Source organism: Aspergillus pseudonomiae, assembly GCF_009193645.1.
Source record: "Aspergillus pseudonomiae strain CBS 119388 unplaced genomic scaffold BDV37scaffold_39, whole genome shotgun sequence".
Classification (NCBI taxonomy): Eukaryota; Fungi; Ascomycota; class Eurotiomycetes; order Eurotiales; family Aspergillaceae; genus Aspergillus; species Aspergillus pseudonomiae.
The window spans coordinates 119,571-146,618 of record NW_022476031.1 but is presented as its reverse complement, the minus strand read 5'-3'; the positions used below and the strand labels follow the sequence as shown (position 1 = coordinate 146,618).

Genomic DNA, 27,048 nt, shown 5'->3' with positions numbered 1-27,048 from the left:
GGTAGGCCAACTCGTGCCCGTTTGCAGACATGCAACCGTCTTCAACTCTTATCAGTACGACAATTAGGATCAAAGTTCCCTGGCACGCCGATCCATAATTGGCAGCCTCGTCGTTCTTTTATATCTATACCACCGATGGTCTATTTACAGAAAACCGATCAAATCCCGATGCTCCCGATAACACTTGATAAGAAACGCATGAAAAAGAGCCCAACGCCAGAGAATGCTAACCATCGCTATCCAAGCCAACAGAAATCACATATAGTAACGCGCCCATCTTCAATTGATCCGTGATATCCTGGACTGGGGAGACCCCATACCCTTGACACCGATCTCAATTTGTCCCATCAGCTTCTTAAGCAATGCCTCCATTTTAGGCGGGTCTCGAAGCACCGGAATGACGGATCCGGCCTGGTAGTCGTTGTCCAAGATATAATATCGTTCCCTTCCCCATTGCTCCACAGTATCTCTCTGGAATGCGACTTTCGCGATTACCTTGGCTGGAACACTAGGGTTATTAATGGCACTTTTAGAGAACACCCGCAGGAATGGCCGGAGTCCAGACCGCGTCTGGTGTGCCATTCGAACCGACCGAGGTGCGTTCTCCGTTAAATGGCTCTCTCCTGTCAATCCACCGGGATCCAGGGTAAATATGTTCAAGGGAATTTTGCCATTCTAAGAATTTAACCCTGGTTAACTGGGACGCTCAAGGCAATGGCGAGATGTTGCAGGTCAACTTACGAGTACCAGACTCCGACGCAAGGCGTACATGGCCGCGCTCATGATTAATTTGCTACTTCCAAAGCGCGCATTCCCTTCCTTCGAGGACAATTGCGTCCCCGGTTGTTGATTTCCAAAATCATGTTTGTCGAAATAATCCAAAGAGCCTTTCAACATGGATGAGCAACCAACATTGATCACCCTCACTCCGCCATTTGGTGTTCCATCACCTGCTCGGAACGCCTCCAGCAACCCGATGGTCAAGAGGAACGGGGCAATACAGTTGGTCTGGTAGACGGGATCGAACCCATCTCGTGTTACTTGGTCGGCGATGTAGGACGCAACAGCAGCGCAGTTAATCAGCAGTGTCACTGGAGGGATCTCTTTGTTTTGCACCCTTTCCACTGTGTTCTCTGTAAAACTGACGACGGAGTTGAAACTTGTCAAGTCCACTCTTGCTACTTCAATCGACCGGGGTCCGATCAACCGGATCTTGTCTCTCAGTTCTTTGACGCTATCGGAGCGGATATCCCGTGCCAGTAGTAGCAGATGCACAAAAGGCTGTGCTTTGGCAATGGCGATGGCTATTGAAGATCCAAGCGACCCATTTCCCCCAGTGATAATCGCTGTACCAGAAAGCGGAGTCGCCATGAGAGGATATTTCTTATTCCTGAATTTGTAAAATGGTTATTGTCCAAGAAAAAAAAGAATCAAAAATAAAAATAAAAGCAGCGAGCGGCGAAGTAAATATGTCAGCAGCGCATGCTTTGTAAATAATCTGAAACCCAGGTACGACCCACACACCCGACCGACAGCTGAAAGAGCAATCTGAACAAGAAAAGGAGAATGAGAATTTTGAGAAAAAAAGACGGAATATATTGAAGATGCTTGACAAATTATACTAAAACTTGATTAGATCAAAAAAAACATTGCGTCCCAACAAGGTACTAGCCCCGAGGCCTGAAGCTCGCGTCAGCGAGAGTACAGCTTAGGGGCGAAGAAAAAGAGAGAAGAAAAAAAAAAAAAAAGAAAAGAAAAGAAAAGAAAAAAGACTAATTCCAAGATCAGAGATTGATACGATGGAGTATTCCAAGAGTCAAAGCGATCTGACCCGTCATTCAGGCCCTTCGAGGTAGTAGAGAAAGCCAACCGCGATGAAACTTCAAGTGGGGAGCGTTCGGAGGTCCACTTGGGAGCAGTAAAAAAAGAACCAGAGAAAAAGCAAAAAGTGGGTAAGTGAAAAGGCAACGAGAAAGAGAGTCCGCAAAGCCAGGAGACAATAAGCGGTTGGGCGATATTCCTTGTTGGCGATTTTCGAGGCTGGACTGTTGACAAGTAAATCTTCGTACTGTATCCCAAAGACTTGGAAGACGATACAGGTAAAGTAAGACGGGATCTAGATCGACTCATGCGGCTGATGGACCATTCAAATCTCTGGGAGACAGCGGATGAAAGTTTGTTCTCGACGGTGGTGGAGGCAAAAATGTCACTACGTAGTGACGGTGTACCTCAACGACGTGGTAAACCGTACGCCGTAAGACTTCTGTTGCACTGGTGTCTTGGTTTTAATTCCATTGACTCCCGTCTACGAGTCAGTCTTTCGTACGAGATGTCGCCATACACTCATTCCATTGAGTAACGTCACATCTCTCCTTTCCCTCCCCCTTTAATGCACTGCCCCCGTCTCCCCCTTTAGTGAATTTTGTTACTACTCCGTAAAAACTATCTCAGAGGTCCCACGAGGTCCCATCAACTACCGACCGAGTAGAGAGTATACAACACATCAACTCGGATCTATCTATAGAATCCCGCAAGTGGCGTTCCGTTACTACCGACGAACGAATGAACGCCTGTTCATCCTGCAGCCACAACAACCGCTCCTTAACCCTTACTTAGTCCCAATCGTGTCTCATCCCGGCACCCAACCGTAGCATTCACGACCAAGCTAGAAGAAAGATTCCCCCCTAAGCTGCGTAGCGTCCCTACTAGCGATCTCCCCTACCCTTTTCAAGTAGTCTTTTGGCCAACAATATACCCGGCTGGCGCTGTCTCCCTCCCCCATTGGACAGATCCATCTTAACCCTGAGGTTATTTCGACCTGAGGAACTTCACGCGATGGCTTAGTACGGGGGCTAGAATTCTTCCCAAAAGTACTGTCAGACGACGATACCTTCACTAAACTCGTTCGGTGCGTGTTACTTGGCTAATGTGGCTGAGTTATTGGAAATAATACAAAAAGTGGTGTCATTTATGCAGTAAGAGAGGGGACATTCTGGTTCTGGGGCCGTGGGCTAGACTTGAGGCCTTGCTGTCGTGCTTGTCGTATTCATTGGTGTGGTTTTGAACTCGTGTGTCATGCATGGTCTTCGTATCGCAACACGTGTTTGCTTATACTGCGTTGTTGGGATATTATATGATCACCGCTAGTATCCTGTTGTGGGTTCCCTTTGCTGACATTGTGCTTGTGAATCGTAGTACTACGGGTAGGAGCTAGTAGGGCTGACTTGTTTCTTTTCTTTTCCCTCTTTTCTTCCGGTTTCTGCAGGTCTGGATTCATGAGGTGGGCTGAGTGGGGAGCTGAAGAACGTGCAAGGGTGTACCATGCTCCGTCCAGGATACTGAACCCCAGTCGGTACATTGCTTGCGTCGGAGAAATTGCGATTTCAGCTTGTAATGGTCTGGATTCGAATTGTAGCTTGACTTGCGCCATACTATCTGGAAATTCTGGATATCTACAATGTGGGAAACCTTTCCTCCGCTGGCATGACCCCGGATAGATCATGCGGATACGTCGATTAAAATCTTGACATGCTTATCCCGCTCGTTAATCAATGCCTCGAACCCCTGTTCTACAATCTCCTCCATACGGATCTTACTCGTGATCATAGACTGGGGCTTAAGTTTCCCTGTCCTGCAATGTCAGCAAGCTAAACAAGAACGTGGAAAGCAAACACCCGGCATAGCGCCCACGTACCCGACGCGATGGCATCAATAACAGCCTCAAAATCGTCACCGTCAAAAATCGCCGACCCGACGATGTGCTTCTCGGACCCGACCAGCTCCCACGCATCAATCACCGGCTTCTGCTCCCACAGCGACACAACCGTCACCGTGCCCCGGGCTCGGACCCCCTTCAGTGCAGTGTCGAATCCGGCCTGCACGCCGGAGCATTCGAAGGCGATGTCCGCCCCCGCGTCGCACGACAGCGAACGCACTCGCGCCTCAATGTCTTCTGTCCGCGGGTCCAGCACGTCCGTGGCACCCAGGGTCTCGGCGAATCGCCGTCGCCGCTCTGACACCTCGGCTACTACGATAGATTCGACGCCGTGGGCCTGAAGCACTTGCACAATGGCGAGTCCGATGGGGCCTCCCCCGACGACGAGCGCAGTGCGAGCTGTTGCCACGGGGCTGCGCGTCACGGCGTGCCAGGCTACGGTGAGAGGCTCGACGAGGGCTACATACATCCTTAACTTAACACCCAATCGATCACATGAGATATCTATACTCACCTCCGATATCAAGCGGGATCTCATTCGGTAACAGCCTTGCCCGTTCCTCCTGCACAACGACATGGTCCGATAGACCCCCGGAATTACCTATTACTCATTCGTCAGTGAGGAATCAACGGTGACATCGAGCAACAGCGTAGCACAAAGGAAAAGAAGGAAAAAAAAAATAACTACCACAAACTCACTGCTATACCCAATAAACCCCAAATTCCGACAGCAGTTCACCCTCCCTTGCACACAGCGCGCACAAGTCCCGTCATACAGGTTCGGCTTAACGGCCACGCGATCCCCGACTTTCACCCGCGTAACGCCAGGCCCAACTTCCTCAATTATGCCGCTGAACTCGTGGCCTAGTGTTACGGGGAGTGTTGCGTTGGTGATTGGGTGTGGGGTTTGAGGGACGGTTGAGGGGCCAGCGAGGTATTCGTGGAGATCTGGGGTAAATTAGATAGGTGCTTCTCTTTCCCCCCCAGATATGATGAAATCGCTAGGAGTATATGTCAGGGGGATGTGGTACGTACCGCTTCCGCAGATTCCAACGAACGCAGGTCGGATCTGGTCTTCTGTTAGTTCGTGGGAGTGATGCTGGATATGAATTGATCATGTTGGTATGTGATGGTCACCTTCACTTGGTCATTTTGACAGACGGGTTCTTCGATCTGGTCAATGCGGATGTCACCGCGTCCGTGGAAGCGAACTGCTCGCATTATGGGCTATGCGATTCGATGTGGAGGATGGCTGATGAATAAGGGTATCTGGTTCTCGCGGTGCGGTCAGATACGTTACATTTATAACGTTCATGGATTATCCAAAGGAATTGGGGGTTGGGGATCCATGGATAATATGGGGTATTTCCGGATCTAGAGGCGCTTCTCCGCTATTGAGATGTGGAGGAGTCTGCGGGGCAGAAGTGGGATTGATCACCAAGATGCGATCACTTGGGAGATACGGTGTACCAGTAGTAGCACCTTAGTAGTGTATGTACATGCGCGGAAAAGTAAGTTACAATGGAACATTTGAAGACTGAAGTCACGTTCAATATTGTTGTTTTTTACTGCCATAATATGCATGCAAGTAATTTTATATCCATACCATTCATAAATAATCGACGGACTTTCTGATCTAGAACAGTGCTCGGTATTGTTTCTCTCTTTCTTTTTGATCTTGATATATGTAGTGACAATTCTCCTTTACCGAACGGTAGCTCCCTTCAGGCTCTTGACAGTGCAAACACCTCCCTGGGTAACCAGTTTGCCCAGGGCAGGCTTGCCTTCCTGGCCCTGCACAGCAGGAACAGCGCTAGCCTCGAAGGCAACCTCGAGGTCATCGGTAGTTGTGAATCCGGGCTGGTAGGTCTCCCAGACCTTCTTCTTGGGGTTGAGCACCTTCTCGGGCTCGGCGTCGTTCCAGCCCTCAAAGTACACCCGGGATCCGGCGGGGGCATCGGCAGGAGGAGAAACGAGCTCAACGGGACCACCGTGGGAGTCCTCGCCTTCCGCGACACGGGGGGAGGCTGCGAGAACCATGGCTGCGGACTTGATTCCACGCATGGTGACAGGCTTAAGGTTGCAGACGGCGACGATCTTACGGCCTTGCATTTCCTCCAGAGGAATAAGTCCGTTCAGGCCCGAGCACACGGTACGGACAGTCTTGCCAGTAGCCTCATCCAAAGAAGTGTTATCAGAGCCGGGGGCATCACCGCAGTCAATGGTCGAAACGTAGAGGGAGTCGGCATTGGGGTGGTTGATGGCGCGAAGAATGTGGCCGACACGGAGGTCGATGGCGCATGGAGACGGGGGGGCAGCGGGAGCGGGAGCAGGCTTAGCCTTGGGCTGCTTCTCCTTCTTTTCCTTCTTCTCCTTCTTGGGCTTGCCCTCAGCTGCGGGGGCTGCTTCCTGCTTAGCAGCTTCGGGCTTACCCTTTCCAACGACGAGGGGCTTGCCCTCGGCCGGAGCGCCGGCGTTCTGGGCAGCAGCCTTCTCCTTCTTCTTGCGCTCCTTCTCTTCCTTAGGGTCCACAGGCTTGGGCACGAAGCGCACATCATTCACATCGATGGCAATCTTCTCCTCCTCAGGAATCCGGAGTGCGAACAACCGGCTGTTCTGTACGAAATCAATGTGACGCACAATGTGATGGTAGCCCTGCTCGCCGGTACGCTCCTCCGGGCTCCATTTCTCCACTAGAGGGGCCAGAAGAGCGTAGGCCGCGATATCAGCAACGGAAGGCTTTGTGCCGAGAATGGTGGTCCGCGTGGCCAAGTGACCATTCAGCTGTTCGAGGATGGTTGTGACGACGGGCTTCTCATCCTTGGTAAGAGCATTCTGGAGACCAGAGATTGTTCCCAGCCATTGCTTAATGTCGGCCTCTTCTGGGGCGGAGAGGGTGGTCTGTGGGAAAATCTTGGGCGAGACGGTCAAAAGATCGGTCTCTGTGGCATCGGGAGAGACAGCGGTGGGGTAAGAGCGGTAGATGAGGGAAAGGAGGGAGGACTCAGGAGCGGAGTTGATGGCCATTTTTGCGAATGGGCGGACGCGAGACAAGGGAAAAGATGAGATGGTGGGCGGACGAAGAGGGGCAACAGAAATGATTCCCAAATGCAGTCCCAAAGGTCGAACCAACCGCGGGGTTCTTCTTGCGGCCCGCAGAAGGGTCACGCCAGGCTTAGAGGAAGACAACTTGACTTATTTCCACCAAGATCCCTAACAATGGGGATCTTTTCAATACGTAAAGGATATTCTTTAAATGATGTTCATGAATCTAATCTAGTTGGACAGAATACAGCACGCGATGTCCTTCTTGAATTGTACTTGCGAGCTGTTCAAGGGCGTGTTTTTTCTTTTCATTTTTTCTGCTGCTTCTAGAGCTCCTAACCAAATTCGGTTAGGAGATCAATCAATGACTCAGCATTCCGAAACAGCGTTTGTTTAAGCATACTATTTAAAGTAATCTTCGGATGACAATGATAGTATACGCACTCGGTACTTGGTGAAGATCCTCTTAAACCTTGTCAACTTTAATCTATTTTTTGGTGACGATATGCTCCTGCTAATGGGCAATAGAGATCATTCGCAATTCACTTCCTTTGGTCCACAATCTGATCTTATCTCGGGTCTAACCCACTGATGAAGAAAGAGGAGATGTGTATACAGAAATGTTATATTCTATACTCTATCTTCCAGTAGTTGTCGATCAATGTGACCAAAAGCGAACGTATCCGAACTATTTGGGAGTTGCAACTCCCAGAGAGGGTCCCCGCATGTCGAAGACCACAAAGAAGGCCTTCAGGAACACATCGCCGAGGATTTGCATCGAGGACCCTTGGTTAGATTGAACACCTCCGAAGCAAACTAAGACTTGTGAGCAATAATTCAACAGAATCTGGAAGATGAGAACTCACCCTTTCCGCCGGTCGTCTTGTTAATGCCAACCTCGGAGAAATTGATCAGGTTGCCTGGAACGGTCGCCAGATGCTTAGATCCTATCCCAACTGAAATACTCGGAAGCGAGGCATTACAGGGATAAATGTAACCGCTGGCACTGCTGGCATAAATTGCACCTTCAATCTTTGCATAGTAGGCGTCCACCACTTCCTGGCTGAGCAGCATGAGCGAGGTTCCGGTGTCCGCAATAGCAGTAGGGCTTTCTTTGATGTTTTGTATATCTCCATCCGCAATAGCAAACTTCGCCGATTCAAACTGCCAAAATCCTTTGGAGGAGTCCACGCTCACGTTTGCGATGTCGCCCTGGTACTTGTCGTGATCGAGTATGCCAAATTCGTACTCGCCAACGCCGTTGGCTTTGAGGGACGCTGTCAGAACAGGCTCCTGCAGACTATCGGCGATGTTATCGAAAAAGGTTTTCTGCTGCGTAGGCTTAACGGTGTTGAGGGATGAGAATCCCAGTCCCACTAAACCGTTTGAAGTGGCGTCTTCAATGAAAGCGCTGGATACCGTATCCGGAATGCCAATGGCTTGGTCTTTGACAATGGCCCCCCCAACATTGACAGTATCCGTACCCACACCACCGTACGCATACGAGGCATCGCCGTAAGAGATGTTGAAAGTAGCTCCCTCCATTTTCTTGAATGTAGAAGAGTTAGAAGGATTATACACTGTACGACCCGTTTGAGCTTCTTTGGGGAGCTCTGTATTCATCACCCAACTGTAGTTCAACTGTCAACGGCTAGGATCAAGAGATTCTTTGGGGAAATGCACTTACAAGTCGGCAGAGCCAGTGTCAAAGTTTAGGACAAGCTTTTGACCACCGATGGTGACGGGAGAGACAAATGCAGCATCCTTCAGGACTGAGGCGGCACTGACAGCACCTTTTTGGTCCGGCTCGGTGACATCTTTCTTCGCTACAACAGCATTCTTTACCGCTATGGGTTCAAAATCATCCAGATCAATCCCAAGGTCCGCTGGGACAATACCGAATTTCTCATATGCTCTGCGCAAAGCTGTTGGGCCATGGACAGGCTCATTTCCACGCCGTACCCGCTCTACCTTAAAGGACCTGCCCTTAAGTTGAGACTTTGAGCCCGATGGAAGTGAAAGCACGCCGCAGGCGAGAAACAAGGTAATCAGAAAAGACAGAAGAAATCTCATGGTGGCGATCCTGTGCTTGCTTCTGAGGTTGTAATGAGTGATATCAAGCCTCTGCTAAAGGGGCTAGAAAAATGATGTTTCTTTACAAAGAAAGCGTATATGAATGAAACGAAGGGTATATACCAGGGCCAAGTACCTGACTTGGACGCCTGTATATCAGAAAACAAAGCTCTGAGAAGAAAGGCCAGTCTTGCAAGCAAGGCGCTGGGTACTGAATTAGAATAGTTTAGTTGAATATCTAAGAAAGAGAGCAATTAAAAGAACTGTACAAAAATGGGAAGAAGAGGAAGGTGAAAGAGAAAAAATGACAGCAAAAGCATGGACTTCAGAAGCAGCCAGATGGAGCCATTTCTGAGATATACTACGGAGTACTTTGTGTGTAATCGTCCAAGACTTCTGAGACGCTTATATGGTCCACTCGTAGGGGGCCAATAGACCATCCATCGTTCTACTGGAAGGCTTGGAAGCATCCTATTCTGGATCCACTCGAAGGCGAGTCCAAGAATTGAATGGCGTGAAAGGAGCCAATCCACAGCGACGTGACGTGAGCTGTAGGGAGGGGACAGTCTTGGTACCTCGCCCATTAGTCAATATGGCTGACACAGTCGTTTGACGGGTCAGTGTTTGGATTGGCATGGCAAACCTTAGGCATTGCGGCTGTGGATATCACAGCCGCGGAAGCCACTCAAGGCTTGGGAAGCTAAAGCACGGAGGTCAGATTTTTGAAACACCCGAACTGCTAACCCACCAGTGGCAAACTTAACGGCCAATCAGCTTCTCCAAGTATTGTTTCAGCTTGTCCACCTGAAGCAACCAACGGTCTAGCCATTCACGGCGGTGCCGGCAATCGAGTCAGTCTTATACTGGTACACTTGTCCCATAACCTTGGAAGACGCGGTGCGGACAGGGATGATTTTTCCCCAGAAAGAATCATGGAAACGTACGATTGGCTTTTGTTAATGCTGGGGAACAGTCGCTTAAAGTTCCACAGACATGATTGGCTTTTCACAAAATCTGATAGGTACAACCTAGCGCTTTTGGACACGGAGAGATCTCGACTGGCCGAGACCCAAGACTGATCCGGAGCCCTACTTATCTGCCTACGTACCGCATGGATTGCGTCAACATTGTGGATAAAATCTGCAGCCATGAATAGCGGACAAGTCCTTTTTGAAGACCTGTCCAATCAACGGTCGCTAGGGTTTAGACACCAAAGACGAATTGATTCCTTTTTCTTACTCACTAAGAAGCTTGGGAGATGTTCATGAAGTGAGATTTCACTTTCTAACCAGGGCCAAGAACTATCTATAGTTTGGGTAACGTCGATCAACAGGGTACCCAATTTATACATAACCATTTTGCCAGTATAGTCATGCTTGGCAGTGCCGATTCTCTCCTCATGAGGCAGGTGGCGGCCCTGAGAGATTCTTAGTGGAGCGTCATGGTGTGGATTAGGAACGGGACCGGCTTGTCCCTAGATTTCAGCACTGCACATTTCTAAGACTTGGCTCTTGACATTGTACACATACTCTACGGCACGATACGAGCTGGGTCGCCGTCACTAGTCTGGAAGCTGATGCTCACCAAGCAAAAACACACTTAGTAGTTAACTACTCATCATGTTAATTAGATAACCTCGAATGATTTGCAGTGGTATCAATCGTTTGTATGCCAAAAAAACGCCCAAATCTCGAAGAGTTTTAACCCCCAATGCAACCACGCTTGAAAACAAAGATGACCCGAAAGGAGAAAATGCAATCATCACTCTACTGTATCATCCGGTAGCACAGTATCAGGGTCTTCTCCAACCAACTGTCCAACCGCGCGCACCACCTGCTTGATCGCCTTCGCCGCCGGGCTATCAGGGAACCCATCTACAAAGCTTTCACCGTAATCACAAGCCATTCCGATTCTGGGATCGAGAGGGACCGCCCCTAGGAACGGGATGCCCATCTTTTTCGCTAACCGCTTACCACCGCCCGTTGTGGCCCGGAAAATCTGACTTTCAGTGTTGCAGTTCTTGCAGACAAAGCCACTCATGTTCTCGACTAACCCCAAAACTCGAATACCGGCTTTGCGGCAGAAGTCGATCTCTTTCCTAACATCTAATAGGGATACCTCCTGCGGTGTAGTGATAACGACAGCACCGTCAACTCCAGAGTCCTTCAGGAGAGTGTTGACGGACAGATGCTCATCCGAGGTACCCGGTGGTGTGTCAATAATGAGATAGTCCAGCTCACCCCAGTCCACATCCTTCAGGAACTGTTTTATCAGGCCATTCTTCTTTGGTCCTCTCCAGATCACTGCATCGTCCCGATTGGGCAGCATGAACTGCACGCTCATTGCGCCTAGGTTGTCTGTTACCCACACCGGACTCCAGCCTGCGTTGCTCACGTGGATTGTCTCCGATTCCACCCCCATTAGCTTTGGAATCGAAGGTCCAGTGATATCGGTGTCCATCAAGCCAACCATCGAGTCGGGGTTCGCGGAAAATGCATGGGCGAGGAGAGAGGAAAAGGTCGATTTGCCAACCCCACCTTTCCCCGAGAGCACAAGGATCTTGTGCCGGACCTGGGAGAGCCTCTCTTGGATGATGGGAATATCGGGATCGGGACCTTTCGGGGCAGAGGCACAAATCTGTTGATTGGGACACCCAGCGCAGGCATCACCTTGACCTGCCTGCTCCGACTCAGGGCCAGGGCAGTGCTCTGGAACTGATTAGTAAAACAGAAACATTACCTCCGCTCGAAGTACAAACATACCTGGCTCTGGAGCAACCAGACTCGGCGACATAATGTAATATTCTCGCCCAACTATTACTCTAATATGAAAAAAAGGATATGAAGAACTTGTGCAGACGCAACATTTGATGGAAACTTAGATAAAGGTGGCGGAAGAAATGCTTGATAATCGGGTTTGATTAGATAAGGTTGCTACTAGCTTACAAACGCTCCAGTAGCGATTGGTCTCTATGTGCGGTGTCGGAGTCTTTAATAATAGCGATATCATAAACCCTCAATGAATCCCGTTCGATGAGATATAAGTAACTAAAATACCTGAGCATTGATTTCTTCATTGACGATGCAACGCTTAAACTTCGGAAAGAGCGGGTGACATAAATTCCGAAATGTGACATGATACATCCGACCGACCCTACGCGAGTGGATGAGGGGTAGAGAGGGGCAGAACCCCAAGTCTGCGAGAAACTGAATAGTATGTTTCTGGCAAAAAAGGAAAACCAAACAAGGAGGGTGGGGGCCTACTGCATCAGATATTCTGATATTCAATTAAGTATACTCACGCTATAACTCAATAATTCCAATTATATTTCTAGTCAATCTTTGATTGTACGGCGGAGTAAGTCTTTAAGTTACAGTAATACCTAGCGGTATGTAGCACAATGTCTGAAGTACTTTCTTGCGAAAGATACCTCCTTTGTCAGATCTGACATTCATGGATAAATGTCAGGTATCCACTACAGGAACTACCTTCAATATCCTATTGACCAGCCAACAGGGGCAATAGGGGATATATCCTGTGGGGAAGACACCGTGGTGCTAGGACTTACCAACTGCATGCGGAGGAAATCTTTAGTCTAACTCGAATTCCGTTTGTTTTGATGACAGTCTCTTCGGACTAGATTGATTCCCTCAGAACGCGGGCTTCCGCTAAGGTGATATGCAATGGGACTGCCGACGTCCGATAGTATGTGAAAGAAATAGCCAGTGGATTCGAATACGGTATATCGGAGAGGGGTGGAATGCAATGTCAGAACCTAAAAGAGCCCAGTGACCTCCATGATATCATCCGCCAGGCTATCCCGGTAGCCCAATAAACAATGCACTAGATCCCGACGGTTGATCTTGAAGGATGTGAGGCAGAGTATCGCTCACTGTCAGGAACCTAATCCCTCCGTCCTCCCAACGCATTGCCATCCATACTTGAAGTGCAGAATGCATGCATATGTAGGTGCATGATAATTCTCATGCACACAGACACACCTCGACATATATCCGGATGCACATATAGATATATTTAATATAAATTAATAAAGAAAAAGCAAGTTTTGGAGACATTGGTACGCAAAGCCTCTTTGTCTTGTTCCTGTTCCATCCCTCCAGACAGCACCTGCCCCGTCCGTGCTTGCATAAGGAGATGCATACGCATATGCAGCTATCCATGTCCTGGATTATAATACGCCAGCATCTCGTGGGTAATATTTCCATTAATGCAAAAAGAGTTGTACCCAGTGAGCAACACTACAGGATAGGCTGTATCCGCAGTTACCGCACCAGGCCATAATCCAGTAGATCCGTCTCCTACCACGTACATGGATTGATGCTGTGTGGAACAGATTGGGTGAGGATCTGCCGTGGAAGAGAACGTGATGCTTCAGCATACATTGCACCTACAATGTCTAGATAACCATGCGACCAGTTACCAATTTACTAAATTAATGCCAAGCTTCACAGGCATCTTGTTGAGCATTTAGAGGGTGGTCTAGAAAAAAGTAAACAGGAACATATCTAACGGGAAAAGGGAAAGAGTGTCAGGGTTCACGGGATCCCAATGGTGTACGGTAAGCGACGGTCATTCTTCCTCATTCCGGGCCATTCTGCCCTTGCCAACTGGAACCCGCACCGCCGTCATGATTGGCCTTGCTCGGCCACTAACCACTACTGTTGCTTTCCCCAGTCCACGAGTTCCACTTCTGCCAGTGTGCAATGGATCGAGGCGCTGCTCCATGGTGCTGTCTTGCGCACTCTTGTCTCAACGTTTCGCTAAGGGAATAAATTGGAACGATTTGCCAAATCCCTCACAAGAAAAAAAAAAAAAAACATTTCTTCTCTCCAAATATTCCCATACGACCCAATTCTTCACCTTTTGCTCACACCCTGTTTTATGTGTTCTAACTACAGCTACAATTGACCTTACCTAACTGTTACTACATAGGAAAAACACGGTGGAGCTGCGCCTCACATGACGCAGACCAATCATAGACATAAATAAACCCGCCCTGTTCCCTCTCACATGCTTTTGCCCCTACACTGGAACACTCGCCGCTCTTTCAACATTTTGCTCTGCTGAGTCTCAATCATGGATCGTGGACTTTCAACAAGCACCCGAACCGATGATGAAGGCCTTCGGGAGAGGAATGTGGCCCCTCAGTCCACCCCGACTCTTAGTCCTGAGGCCCTTACGGCCACCGGTGACGTAGAGCTCAAGGACAAGGCTGGTAAGGACTGCAAGACATTTGGTCGGACACCTGATGGTACCGGTACGTGATTTTCTCAAGATTCAATCCCTACTATAGGCATTGGCTATATATCCTTATTGGATATGCGCGATTGTTGCCGTGTCATCGCGGACAGATAGGCTAACTCGTGCCCCTCAACAGTATTCACGGTGCCGCAGACTCATGACATGGTCTCTCAACTCCTGTCGCCCTCGGAACCAAAAAATCTTTCTGACGTGATTGTTCTCGCAATCCTTGGTGCTCATATACTTCTTCTATGGCAGCTTCCTACCGGTGCTAAGGTGCCTGTTTTTGCCATCATCTACCTTTTCTGGCGTTCGGCCTATAACGCTGGAATTGGATGGCTTCTTCACAATCAATCTCACCACAAAACACTGGTCCGCTGGGCTGAGAAAACCAGGGTCTTTGTGAATCCCGCTACGGGCAAGAACCCACATCCTAACCTATACAACTTTTTTAAACGGGAGCTGGAAACTAAGATCCCCAACGACTATTCATTCGATAAAGCCCCAATTGAGTATAACACATGGCTCGTCTTTAGACGGCTTGTGGATCTGATACTGATGTGTGACTTCGTGTCATACTGTCTTTTTGCGATAGCTTGTAGTCACCACCCTGTCAACGAGAGCGTGTTGATGACTGTCCTGCGATGGTCCGCCGGCATCGTGTTGGTGCTGTTTAACCTTTGGGTCAAGCTCGACGCTCATCGGGTGGTAAAGGATTTCGCTTGGTACTGGGGCGATTTCTTTTATCTCATTGACCAGGAACTTACGTTCGATGGCGTCTTCGAGATGGCACCCCATCCAATGTATTCGGTTGGCTACGCTGGCTATTACGGTATCTCCCTGATGGCCGCGAGCTACAAAGTGCTTTTCATTTCTATAATCGCCCATGCGGCCCAATTCGCTTTCCTAGTGCTTGTCGAAAACCCACATATTGACAAGACGTACAATCCTCCTCCGTCCCGCAAGCGTCCAGCAGAGCAGGAAACTGGATCTGTCTCGAGCCGCACTACCGATTCTCCCATTGCGCCAACGCCGGTTGATGAACAAATCCCCCACGCGCCAACCCTTTCAAGCAGCCCACCGCAGTCAGTCCACAATCTTTTAGGGCTCCACAACCTGGATCTGTATCGGATAACGGATACTTCATCCGTCCTTATCCAATTCCTCGTATTCGCTCTCACAGTTTTGACACCCTCTACACCTTGGTACCAATTTCTTTTCGTAGCTAATGCTGCTGTATGGAGACTTTGGTTCTCGATCGGTGTTGGGTACATGCTCCATCGCCAGTCGAATCACAAGGCGTGGACGCGGCACTTCGTTAAGTATGGTGAAACGCCCCAGGAAGCATGGAACCAGTGGAAAGGCACATATCATTTGAGTATGATCATGTGCTATGCCAGTTTCATTGCTGCAGTATGGAAGATGTATAACTTTCCTGCTGATTGGGGGTATGGCCTGGTCTTGCTCCGCCATGTCTTGGGAGCTGGCCTCATTAGTTTACAGATTTGGACCTCGGTCAGCATCTATGAGTCTCTCGGTGAATTCGGCTGGTTCTACGGTGACTTCTTTTTTGATGGCTCGTCAAAGTTGACGTATAATGGTATCTATCGTTTTTTGAACAACCCTGAGCGTGTATTAGGTCTGGCCGGCGTCTGGGGTGCAGTACTTATCACCAGCAGCGGAGCCATAACGTTCCTAGCACTACTCAGCCACATTCTCAGCCTAGCTTTCATCCAATTTATCGAGCGTCCGCATATGCAGAAGCTGTACGGCCAGAGTCTGCGACAGGATGCGGGGCTTGTTAAGAGCTTGAAAAAGTCACTGCCACCAACTCTTAGACAGCTCCATGGCAGCGTGGATAAGATCTTCGACGAGTCGTTCGAATTCATCGAAGAGATTATCGAGACGGCACGGCCGAAACTCGCTAATGGTGTCAACACATTCGTGAAGGATACCACTGCACTCTTCCAGAATTATCCCGCCCGTGTCACCATCTCACGCATTGACGAAGATCTGGCCGGGTACGATTCGCGGGACTATTCCCTAGAAGTTGAAGGCACCGATTCATCATCTTTGGCCGAATATGATCAAGGCACTGGTAGGGAGGGCGCTAACGCTCGCATGCCTCTTGATAGACGTGGTGACCTGAAGAACCTCGTGTTCGAATATGGTGCGCCGATTCAGGTCAAGTGGACTGCACCTTTAAATCATAGCAAGAAGGATTGGATTGGCTTGTACAAGGTCACCGATAATACGTCTCGTGAAGTTAGCCGGGTTTCCTCTCAAGGAAGGTGGATTGCCGTCAATGAAGGCGCCTATGATAACTTGACATGTGAAAAAGGAATCGTTAAAAGCGATATTGTAATCAAGGCTGCACAGCAACAGGATGGGGACAAGCGTGATCTTGCAACTGGCGAGGTTATCTTCTCTGGTGACAAGCTCTTTTGGACACAAGGCGTCTTCGAATTCCGCTACCATCATAACGCCAAGCACAATGTCATGGCAATCTCCAGACCATTTGAGATTCGCATCAGTCGATATGAAGAGGAGGATGACCATGAACTTACACAAGCGTCCGTGGAGAGGAGCCTGTTACCCGTCATCCGCAACTGCTTCGATCGGGATCCGGAGATCGCTCCGGAGGCCGTAGACGAGTCGTTCGGAAGCCTAGTGGATCGCGATGGTAAATTTGCTAAGCGAGTTGTGTTCGCCGTACACCAAATGTGAGTATTCTTTCTCCTGTATACCGATTTTTCTTCGCACTCATACTAAGTTTTTGCCATAGGTTTGGTGTTGAATTCGCACCTGGAGTTGTTCAGGCCGATGGAACTGTCCGCAACCTCGCCTGGAGGGTATGCAATGCAAAGAGGGTCCTGGTATGCACATATATATATCTCTCCCAAATCTTGCTGCTTAATCACTAACTTCTTGTCTTTCCAGGCTCCTTACAGTATGTCAAGGAACGGTGCGTCAACCCCGACTGAAAGGAAAGAGTAAGATGTAAGAAAATACCCAGTGAGCCTCTAATCAACGATACGATATGCTTGATATGAGCCACGGCAAACTTTTAGACATGGTTGCGTCGTGTCTGCCTGCGATTATTGCTCGGAAGACGCTTCTGCTTGAGGTCTATAGCAATACAGTAACATCATCAAAAGAACGGGAATGGGCTGAGAAGCAACGGTGGTCAAGGAAGTGAGTGGAAAGACTTGCCTACTTTTTCTGCATCCAAGATAGTGTTTAGTTATGCACTCTTAGTCCCGTACATATTATGAAAATATACTAGTTTCCTTTAGGACTAAATAGTTTAGAGCAATAAATACGACGCATTGAAAAATTTTTCACGAAGCAATTTCATTATTTCTGCTAAAGCTGGCCAACACATCTGTGTCTATATAGTTGTCGGGCATAAGTCTACAATCTGTCCATCTGTCAGCACAATGTGCTATCAAGAAGCGCAGTGTGTAATCGTAAGAAACTACCCGATATACAAGGCAGTTGTAACGGATTGATCAGCCAAGCCGGTTAATTCATCCCATCCCCTGCCAATCGCTACCCCTCTCCAAGCCGTCAAAACGAACAGCAAGTCGAGGCATAGAAAAAGACACAAGTCAAGCATAGCATACAAGACCAACAGAGACAGCGCAGATATACAACGACATGAGCCCACTATCCGAAACTCCACAACCTTCCTCCCAGTCGTCACACCATCTTTCGACGGCAGACAAATGGTCCAGTATAAGGGAGATGGATGAATGGATCGTTGTATTAGACACTGCGTGTTGATCGACGCAAGCTCGAGGGGAGATTCTCCAATGGAGATCATTGAATGGATTGACTAGTTGTCATCATAAAGATTGGGTGGTGGGTGTATTTATGTGCGGTGAAATTTTGCATACCTACTGGTTGTGTTGTTTTGTAAAGATGATGTGTAATTCCTGTATGATGCTTGAAGCTGTCAGCATGTTGTTTCATGACAACCATGAGTTGATGACAATTTGTGAAGCTTCCAATGGAATCAGAAGGTTTGGTATGGTTTAGTTTTCTTCAATATATTTGCAGAAGCAGAACTGAATAAAAACTTTTTTACATCATGAAAGGATTTTGGGAGCGAGAAGAAATTTTCGGAACATACCTTGTTAGTTCCAGATTCTGTGGGAGAATTCTGTTGCATGGTCCTGTCTAAACATTTAATGAGCATATAGCCAAGCATGTTGATCATAACAAAATGATTGTGAGGGATTATTGTCAGATGGTAGTGCATGTTGTTCAATGGCCCATTCGTTTGTCGCCGAACAGAAATTTTGGATAGTTTTCCTCATACAAAATGTGGTGGAATTTTGTTGTAGACTGGACTGGAGACTCACAAATAGTAATATTAGCACCGAGATACTATTGTTGCATTATGATGATCAAATGTTCAGACAAGACTGCATCATTAAGCAGGTAACCTGTCGGTTGTTTGTGTGGGAAAGTAAGAAAGGAAGAGAGAGAAGAAGAGAACCGAAGAAGGGTAGAAAAAGGAAGGAAAAATTGGCGTCGACTCCACTTGTGCAACCCAGGCAAACAGAACAAACATCCCTCCAAAATTGTAGATTTCCGTTTCTGGGCTTCGAAACCAGCTTCCCAAGTTGACTTCAAGTCTTCAGCCTCAACGACGTATTTGCTCGTCGCATCCCTTATCAATTATTCCACTGGATGCCAAGTAATGTGTAATGACTGACCGAAAAAGGATCAATGGGCCGCCCAGCGGTACGAGGCCTGCAGTCTTTGCCTCGTCTCTAAGCTCCGCCTCCGACATTGCGACTAGCCGACCACAACGTCAAAGGCAACCCAATGAGTTGCGGAAAATCTGTAAGATATTTTACCCTCCCGCGACGGTTTATGTAGTGCTTGGACTCACATGAATTAAACTTAGTCTTGAAAACCGGCCTCATTCCTTCTGCATCTGGATCCGCCTACCTTGAATATGAACCTTCGGCTTCTCTCGCCGCCGCACGCTCGTCACCCAAGTCTCTTATTCCCCCCTCCTCAGCATTGAAACTCGCCTGCACAGTACATGGACCGAAACCGCTTCCTCGCTCTGCTACATTCTCCCCCAACCTAGTTCTCACAACTCACATCAAATATGCTCCGTTCGCTGCCCGTAAGAGGAAAGGACATATCCGCGACGCCAGCGAACGTGATCTTGGCGTACACCTAGAGACCGCCCTGAGAGGGGTAATTGTCGCTGAGCGATGGCCAAAGAGTGGACTGGATATTACTATCACCATCTTAGAAGCAGAAGATGATCGTTGGTGGGGCGATGCGCCCGATTCTCATGATGCTCCATGGGGGATGATGAACGTTCTTGCCGGGTGTATTACAGCTGCGTCTGCTGCCATTTCTGACGCTCGCATTGACTGTCTTGATCTCATTGCTGGTGGTGTGGCTGCTATTGTCGCCGACGAATCAGAAGACGGTGAAGCCAAGCCGAAGTTGATGTTAGACACAGACCCAGCAGAACACCGGGCCATATTGTCCGCATGTGTGGTCGCTTATATGCCTTCCAGAGATGAAATCACAGAGATTTGGCTCAAGGGAGACAGCTCAAAGGCGCTGTTAGGACCCGATGATAAGCGCTCTGGACACGAAGCATTGTTAGATGGTGCTGTGGATGCGGCTCGAGGAGCGCATTCCGTTCTGGCTGAGGCTGTCAGAGAGTCTGCAGAGCGCTTTGCTGGTCTGGCTCCTGGGGGAGGTGCTACACAATAAAATGATCAAGATGAAATGTCATTGTATGCTCTAATATATCCTTTGTCAATTATCTTAGCATTGAATGTAAATGGGTTCCGGGTGTCCGCTTTTGTTCGAAGTACCGTAATTGCCAATCCGTAGGAAAGAGTATCGACGTCTGTGGAATAGACTGACGGTGATATTGGTTCGGGCTATACAATACTCATTTGAGAATATATTTCAGAAATAGCTGCAGTATATAGACTGGAATATGTTAGAGCTAGTAAGATTAGATTATCGTTACTACTGCATGTATTATTTGTCAAAAAAAAATTACTATAAGTAGTAATAGAAACAAAGGGGTTATTTGCAAAGATGACTGGTACTTATAGAGGCCATCTAGTAACTTCTATAGCTTTTATATATAAACCTATCCTCTACTAGTTTCGTACTGGGCCTCCCAATTTTCTAAGCCCGTAAGTCATTTAAAGATAACACCACTAAAAGGTTCTATAGAGTTCTTTTTTAGCCATTCTGGTTTGAATATAGATTGCTTATACTACACGAAATACTTGTTGAGTTGAATCGTTGTTGATTCCAAAACCCGCGTACGCTGCTGGCCTCTGCCATGTTATTGATAGATGAAGTTATAATATACTAGCTGCGTACAGGTACTCGCGATAGCTGTAGGACATTAGCCATGGCTGTACCACCATATTGGCAGTTGCCAGGTGAATGAATTGGCCAGTGACGTCTGCCTTCTCATGCCAGAGCTCATAGGTGAGAGCTTGCATTCACTCGATTTACCAGAACAACACGGCCTTTTGCTGCACTTCTTCCACACGCTACATTCTTTTCATCCTATCCATCATATCTCTTCCTACACAAGCTCTGTCAACTCTCACAACACACAAGCCAAACGACTTTGACGACGCTACAAGCCCGTCATGAAGCCTGCAAACCCGCGCCCCAAAGCGAAGACTGACGAGCACCTTGTGTTCCTGTATCTATGCTTGGTCAACTCAGGAGGGGCTAATAATGTAAGGTTCCACGCTCCTAAGGGAAGGTTGACATCCAGGAGGACTTAAGACACTCTCCACATGCGCATACAGCCTTGCGACATGTGATTCTTCACAAGAGCAAGGGAATGCAAGCTTACAACTACTTTGCAGATCGATTTCAATGCCGTCGCTGTGGCTTCGAACATCAACGTCCCAGCCGCGCGTATGCGCTGGGCCCGCCTGAAAGCCAGAATCGAGAAAGAAATGGCCGATGGCTCTAGCGATCCCAACGCGGGTGAACCGTCTGCCGCGTCTACGCCTACCGCCTCTCCCGAGAAGACAGCCTCACCTTCGAAGAAACGCTGTGTGAAGCGGAAGAACAAAAGTGAGCCTGAAGACGACGGTGTTGCTGAAAACAATGACGAGAGCAACCCTACTGCGGAGGCAAGTTAGGTCAAGCTGGTATATCCGTCTTGACATTGGCAAAACCGGGACAAGCATGGTTGAAGGGGTTATGAGGTATCAAGCGGGGAGATATGATGGGTAATTGGGTGAACATGTTGCTCCTTGGTTAAGCGGGACGATTTTATGGGGAGTGAGGCTGTGAAAGCGGGCGGTGTTTCTGGGCGGTACGTTGGTCTTGATGGAGCTTACATAGCTGAGGCAGAGAATTGAAGACTTTGGTGAACCGCGTGGTGTGTGCGTATGCAAGCAACGTAGACCCGTTGATAAAGGAGACTGATCTCCTTGATCGCTCATAGATCGACTTTCGATTAACCCAGGCATCCCTGTGTTCCATGGGTTACGTAGCTGGCCGTGACGTTCCTTGGCTGAGACTAACGACCGTTAGTATGTCAAATGCACGGTTCAGCCAGCCTCTGCCGAAGCGATGATGCACGAAAGCAATACTGTCTCGGAGGTGATTCAGAGCTGAGCACACCGAAGGCGTCCATGGTTGGCTGTCAAGTGTGATATCAAGGCCCCAGTCACATGGGCACTAGCCGCATATAGAAGAAATCAAAGACACTAATCGAAATAGCTTGACTGTGGCGAGTCATGGATGATGCGGTTGATCATGGTCTTCATATCATCATCAGGATTATGATAGCAAACGTCCCGTTGGGTAGCAAGTCACGCTTCATAGATCAATAATTCTTAAATGAACGGGTTGGGTTCTGGACCCGCAGGGATCAACAGAAGGTGCCGTGCTATTTACCGGAAATAGCCCTAGTGCAGTCATTCATTTGGCGACAAATCCATTTGGTGATTAGGATCGTTGATGTGTATACCGAATCCTGTTAGTTCGGGTGCCGGGGGCGGTTCATACAAGTGATTTTTTTTTTTTTTCCTTTTTTTTTGGTCAAAGGAAAATGATGCCCAATATTCTTGGGTCAATGATATAGACTTGGGATTCTTTTCTACCAAAATGTCAGCAACAGGTACAATTTCCTACAAGATACCCTGTACAGACATACGTACTGTACATCCAGAGCGTTGCTAGGGCTCAAGCCCTCTCCTATGCACAGAATATGATGGCTGTCAGGCAACCGTCTTCCTGTTCCGTCCCGCCAAATTTACCTTTCGTGCCGCCGCTTCAACGGTTGATGTGGTCCCCGAGGAATGGAGACCTCAGCACAGAGTACTCTGGAGTACGGATACTCAGGGGAAGTTTACACACATGCGTAACTTTCCTGTAATCAACAAGTTCTGTGTGCTTGTGGATCTCGACTCTTCTTTATTAAAAGGTCTATTATTGGCGATGGCTCTTCCGTGTACGAAGTACAGCAATCGGAAGTTCTCCCGCAGGCACCAAAGAACTGTTTTAGTTCGTTGTTCCTATTTTTCGGTATTCTCCCCCCATCTAGATCGTTCGCCATCTCGTTTCCTAGACTCATCGGGCTTGCTCTCCAAGATCCCGCCTTGGTCGGGTTTATTCCGGGATCTTATGGTTCCATCTCTCTGAGATCCTCGATAGACCTCCCCCAAACTGGTGTTCACGGAGTGTTTCCGTGCGATATGCAATCTAGCACGCTCACAACCCTAACTCAAGCCGAGAAACATGCAGGAGCTGTCACATATACGTAGGGTCCGCCTGGAGGATAAACTAACCCAATGTGGCTTTCGACACGAGTCCTCAGGAGGAAAAAGAAAGCATGGAAGTAATCTGCAGGCCAGGGTGAAAGGTTGACTATCAGCGGATATTGCTAATCATCTTACCGTCTTTCTTGATCAACAACCGTCGCTCGGAAGTTGCCAATCTCGAAGAAAAACCGGAATAGGGTACGTAGTTGGAGCGTCCGCCATGATATTTCCGTAATAATGTACGTACTACGTACTGAATTTTCCCAGTGGCTTGGTCCTAGGAAGTTACTAGCCGTACTTAGTACTAGTAGTCGTGGAAGTTCGGCTCCTACGAGAGCGAGACTGAAGCCCCCCCTTTTAGCTGGCCCTATTTAAATCACCTGTTGACGATCTCTGGCTGATGATATGCGAACGAAACCTCGGTTCAGGAACGGACTAACTCAGTCTAACTGACCCGGGACTAGCGGGGGCTGTCGAACACAGCATCTCGGGATTTGACTGGCCCGCAATTTGCCTACCCGAGCCCCAGTTCCAACCCTCTTTCACACTTCCCATGGTAAACTTTTGTTCGTACCGGGCGGTACAGAACCGCAATGACCAAAGTAAGTCCTTGGTACGGACTACAGTACTGCCATCTTTGCCAATGTGATGGAGTTCCACTTCTTTCTCCGTGAGAGCGTAAGTATTGCCCTCCCAAGCTATGTCACTAGTCTCATAGTCCCACTGTTACGCTTGTCCCATTCCGTTCCTGATTGGGTCGAAGACTGTGCAGATCCAATTTGAGTGGCATCGCTGTCAAGTGGAGTTCAAGCTCTACTTTTAGGTCATGCATGGTGGTCTGCACTGTGACCTTTAACCGCGGGTGAAAAGGCCCCTGCACATTCTAAACGAAGATTTTCACCGTGTGTGCATTATCATGTAGGGTTTTGGTCAACGTGCTGACCATGCATGATGCTTGTGATGGTGATGATGCTATGATGGTCCCCGAGGAGAATGGAGTAACACACCTAGACGAACCAAGACCAGACTATCAATTTGGACCCTGGACATGGCGTTGGGCTTAACGCTTGACTGCCTCCGACTAGCATTTGACTTCCCCGTCGGCGGATTCAGACCTCAGCCCCATCGCTTTGTCCGTCGCTCAATGGATCCTGGAGACTGGCCCATTTTCTTCCCCTGGATCCAGGAACAGGTATTGGATCTGCAAACCGGCTAAGTCTCGAGCATATGGAGTAAACTCTTTCTTTCCCGTTCCCCTCGATCGGTCGTTCTTCTTCACTGATGATTTTCTTCCTTTTTCAATCCACTACTTGCGTACAGTTTAGGATAGGGTGCGAGGAGAAACCTAGGTGCACATTGATATTATCATGAGAGCCGTGTAAAAAGGTTGCCCGCTTTGAGTTCTTTTCCAATCTGACCCTTTGTCTGTCTTTATTCTGGTTTTATTTTCTCTCGTTCTTTCTTCTTTCTTCTTTCGCCCTCGTCCTTCCTTGAACAGTTTTCCACACATTGATCTATGTCCGTGACGCTAGTTTCTCTCACCAAGAAATACTCTAGCGCGCATATTGCCCTACCGAGTGCGCCAGGCTAAACGCAAATACCGGAGGGCTTTGTTGCGATCTGGAATTGAGCAGCATTCAGGTAATCTGCTCGTGCACATTGACCCAAAATGGTTGCCCTAAAGCGATTTTTCCAAACGGAGAAAAGCTCGTCCATAAATTCTAAGGATGGAGCTACTCGGGAAAGCAATACACCAGAAAACGATCTGTCTTCAAGTGCGAGGAACTCGCAATATCTAGAACCAGACTATCCGTTTCAGCGAATTGAGAAACAGTTTGAAGTTTTGCATGATCAACTGCAGGCACGACCGCTGTCCCCACGTTCACAAGCTCCTCCATCTCGCGCCTCGAGTCGTAGCACGACTCGAGATCCGCGGCACGTTGACTTGCTGGAAGCTTTATTCTCTTCGCACAGATACCATATCCAGACTGCGCAGACGTTGTCACCCATTAGTCCGTACAATGAAGATATCGCAGAACGAAATATGACTCGATTCCTTCAAGGGCAGTCGGGCAAGCCAACTATGTACTCACGCATACTCTCTGCTTTATATCAAGAGGATGTGGCGGACAGAAACATTGCCAGAAGCAGGAGGGGTGGCCGTCCATCTTCTCGCAATACCGCCAGCCGCTCTCGTGGAAACTCCTTTCAACGGAGTTCTCAGAGCCACCAAGAGGAAGCTCGTTGTCGCCCCCGATCAAAGGCTGGCAGTAGTTTGGCTCGGTCAGTGTCTCAGGAAGCTCGGAGGTCTACCACCCCGCCTCAAGCTGACCAGCCAACTACTTCGCGACAAGATGTGTCCTCCGCCACCGAAAGCCTTGTCCGACAGCAAAGATCGGTGCCAAATCTTTCCGCCAAGCCAACTAATGGTCCCCAGAGGGAAGATGCTTCGAGATCTGGTGGATTCCTGGGCGTTCCTCCCCCTTACAAACAAGGCGACACATGGAGCAGCACTCCGTTACCGGACAGCCCAACTTTGCCCCCCATGGTAACCAGTGATACTGAGACCAGTGAAAGCCACCCAATGCCAGATCCACCACCTTCCAGATCAAGCCGGAGCCGCAGTTCTTCTGTGACTTCGGGTAGCCACAATCTGTCAAACGCAAGCAAATTGAAACCCAAAAAGAACGTCCGAGATCTGTCGATTGATACAGAATTGGCAGCTCGTGGAAAGCCGTCTGCGAAGATTACGCATCGTGCCATACAGCCACCTACTCCAGGTAGCTTGGGGATGAAGCAGAACCCTAGCATTGCGGAAGTTATGAACAGCCCACTCCCAGCTGGGTCACCAATCTCTCCATCACCAGGGGTTCAGTCGGACCAAAAAATTGCAGAGATAATGGATATGTTTAGACAGGCGTATACCTCGTCGGCTGCTATCTCTCCACATCCTACTTATGAAACTCTTCAGGATGCGATCATTCGGGAGATCAATTCTCACGAGGCATTCCAACGGGTACCGCCTCCTGAATCCGGGCCTCCCTTTACTCCTTCTTCCCAGCAGACCTATCCAGAAATCGACGCACCAAAGGCCGAGGCTCTAAGCACGAACCGGACTATGTCTCTGCGAGAGGGACAGATCTCCAAATTGATCAGGCGGGGCTCCTTCAGGAAACACAGGAGAGGGTCTGACGCGCGCAGGAGCATATCCACCAGTGTTCCTTCGAAAGTCTTCTGGAAGTCATCGGAACCCACCAGTCGGCGAAGGCACACTGATGCTCCTCCTCCTTCACCTGGCTTCTTCAATACTTTGGAACAGAACCAAGCACCTAAAGAGCCAGTGACATACATTGATCTCCTTTCCAAGACGAGGAAGTCTCCTGCAAATGTTACTTCGGGGAGAACACCAGATATGACTAGGAACTTCAGTAACCCCCAGCCACCGCCTACCGTGTCTCTTGAGAGCGCCAACCCAACGCCTTCCGTTTTCCACATGCGTGCACAGGCATCTATATCGTCTATTAACAGTCGTATCAGCTTTTCAGCGGAAGACAGTGACGAAGAGGTGATCGAACTACCCAGTGTTGGCATTCCACAGTTGCAAATCCATGGTGTCGACGAGAACAACGTGACCTATATCGCCGAAAATACCTCTCCACGAAATGCATTCAGACTGATGAGCTGGCCACAGAGGTCAGGCAGGAGCGTGAGCCTCAGGGGCAACTGGTTCACAAACGAGAACAACAACAGCCCCTCTCGATCATCCTCAAGGGGCGGGCTCACAACCCGCTCAGTAGCATCTTGCTGAATCTTTCCATGAAATCGCTCGAGTCGTCTGGCATCCCAGTCTTTAACGGAATCCACCCCAATATACCCTGTCCTATCTTACTCTACGCCACCCTTCCATTCCTGACTTCAACGCCTCCTTGACGATACTGTGCCTGCTTTATGTTGAGCTACATCTCTTTTACGTCCCTTCGACTCTGCAGATCCTGCAATACCTTCCTTGATTTTGCTTTCCTTGTCCTTTTCAAACTCTCAAGCGCATCTATTCCCTCGTCGGGCCTTTTCTTTTTGTTGATTTATATATCCTATGAGGATCTATGTCCTCTTGCATTGCATACCTACTTGGCATCTATCTGAACCTTTCCTTCC

The 27,048-nt window shown here is 48.7% G+C and overlaps 9 protein-coding genes across 9 annotated transcripts; 3 read left to right on the top strand and 6 right to left on the bottom strand.

Moving 5' to 3' along the window:
* On the bottom strand, nt 1-1,731 carry BDV37DRAFT_250144 (glycosyltransferase family protein). The gene is made up of 2 exons (XM_032082164.1): nt 742-1,731; nt 1-675 (listed from the first exon to the last, which is right to left on the bottom strand). The coding sequence occupies exons 1-2, from the start codon at nt 1,369-1,371 to the stop codon at nt 280-282; spliced, it is 1,026 nt and encodes a 341-aa protein (XP_031940796.1). The 5' UTR covers nt 1,372-1,731; the 3' UTR covers nt 1-279.
* A 1,767-nt stretch (nt 1,732-3,498) lies between these two features.
* Nucleotides 3,499-4,936, bottom strand: BDV37DRAFT_272078 (2,3-butanediol dehydrogenase; the record flags this gene model as incomplete). The annotated part of the gene is made up of 6 exons (XM_032084812.1): nt 3,499-3,626; nt 3,695-4,174; nt 4,230-4,316; nt 4,415-4,663; nt 4,751-4,784; nt 4,859-4,936. 6 exons carry the CDS (start codon nt 4,934-4,936, stop codon nt 3,499-3,501), a joined length of 1,056 nt encoding a protein of 351 aa, XP_031940795.1.
* Nucleotides 4,937-5,022: 86 nt separating this feature from the next.
* Nucleotides 5,023-7,169, bottom strand: BDV37DRAFT_135395 (putative cofactor for methionyl- and glutamyl-tRNA synthetases). The gene has a single exon (XM_032078767.1). The coding sequence runs from the start codon at nt 6,740-6,742 to the stop codon at nt 5,420-5,422; it is 1,323 nt and encodes a 440-aa protein (XP_031940794.1). The 5' UTR covers nt 6,743-7,169; the 3' UTR covers nt 5,023-5,419.
* On the bottom strand, nt 7,032-8,960 carry BDV37DRAFT_135360 (pepsin-like aspartic protease). Its single transcript, XM_032078766.1, has 3 exons — nt 8,448-8,960; nt 7,627-8,390; nt 7,032-7,576 (listed from the first exon to the last, which is right to left on the bottom strand). Exons 1-3 carry the CDS (start codon nt 8,831-8,833, stop codon nt 7,449-7,451), a joined length of 1,278 nt encoding a protein of 425 aa, XP_031940793.1. The 5' UTR covers nt 8,834-8,960; the 3' UTR covers nt 7,032-7,448.
* A 1,634-nt stretch (nt 8,961-10,594) lies between these two features.
* nbp35 (Fe-S cluster-binding ATPase) lies at nt 10,595-11,626 on the bottom strand (the record flags this gene model as incomplete). Its single annotated transcript, XM_032084811.1, has 2 exons — nt 10,595-11,547; nt 11,596-11,626. The coding sequence occupies 2 exons, from the start codon at nt 11,624-11,626 to the stop codon at nt 10,595-10,597; spliced, it is 984 nt and encodes a 327-aa protein (XP_031940792.1).
* Nucleotides 11,627-12,196: 570 nt separating this feature from the next.
* Nucleotides 12,197-13,339, bottom strand: BDV37DRAFT_250138 (uncharacterized protein). Its single transcript, XM_032082163.1, has one exon. It carries the CDS (start codon nt 13,057-13,059, stop codon nt 12,817-12,819), a length of 243 nt encoding a protein of 80 aa, XP_031940791.1. The 5' UTR covers nt 13,060-13,339; the 3' UTR covers nt 12,197-12,816.
* Nucleotides 13,340-13,930: 591 nt separating this feature from the next.
* BDV37DRAFT_283712 (phosphatidylethanolamine N-methyltransferase) lies at nt 13,931-19,849 on the top strand (the record flags this gene model as incomplete). The annotated part of the gene is made up of 6 exons (XM_032087351.1): nt 13,931-14,111; nt 14,232-16,818; nt 16,881-16,971; nt 17,036-17,088; nt 18,828-18,949; nt 19,014-19,849. 6 exons carry the CDS (start codon nt 13,931-13,933, stop codon nt 19,847-19,849), a joined length of 3,870 nt encoding a protein of 1,289 aa, XP_031940790.1.
* Nucleotides 19,850-20,757: 908 nt separating this feature from the next.
* On the top strand, nt 20,758-21,264 carry BDV37DRAFT_283711 (uncharacterized protein; the record flags this gene model as incomplete). Its single annotated transcript, XM_032087350.1, has 2 exons — nt 20,758-20,850; nt 20,983-21,264. The coding sequence occupies 2 exons, from the start codon at nt 20,758-20,760 to the stop codon at nt 21,262-21,264; spliced, it is 375 nt and encodes a 124-aa protein (XP_031940789.1).
* A 3,072-nt stretch (nt 21,265-24,336) lies between these two features.
* On the top strand, nt 24,337-26,849 carry BDV37DRAFT_135266 (uncharacterized protein). Its single transcript, XM_032078765.1, has one exon. It carries the CDS (start codon nt 24,563-24,565, stop codon nt 26,699-26,701), a length of 2,139 nt encoding a protein of 712 aa, XP_031940788.1. The 5' UTR covers nt 24,337-24,562; the 3' UTR covers nt 26,702-26,849.
* Nucleotides 26,850-27,048: the final 199 nt, after the last annotated feature.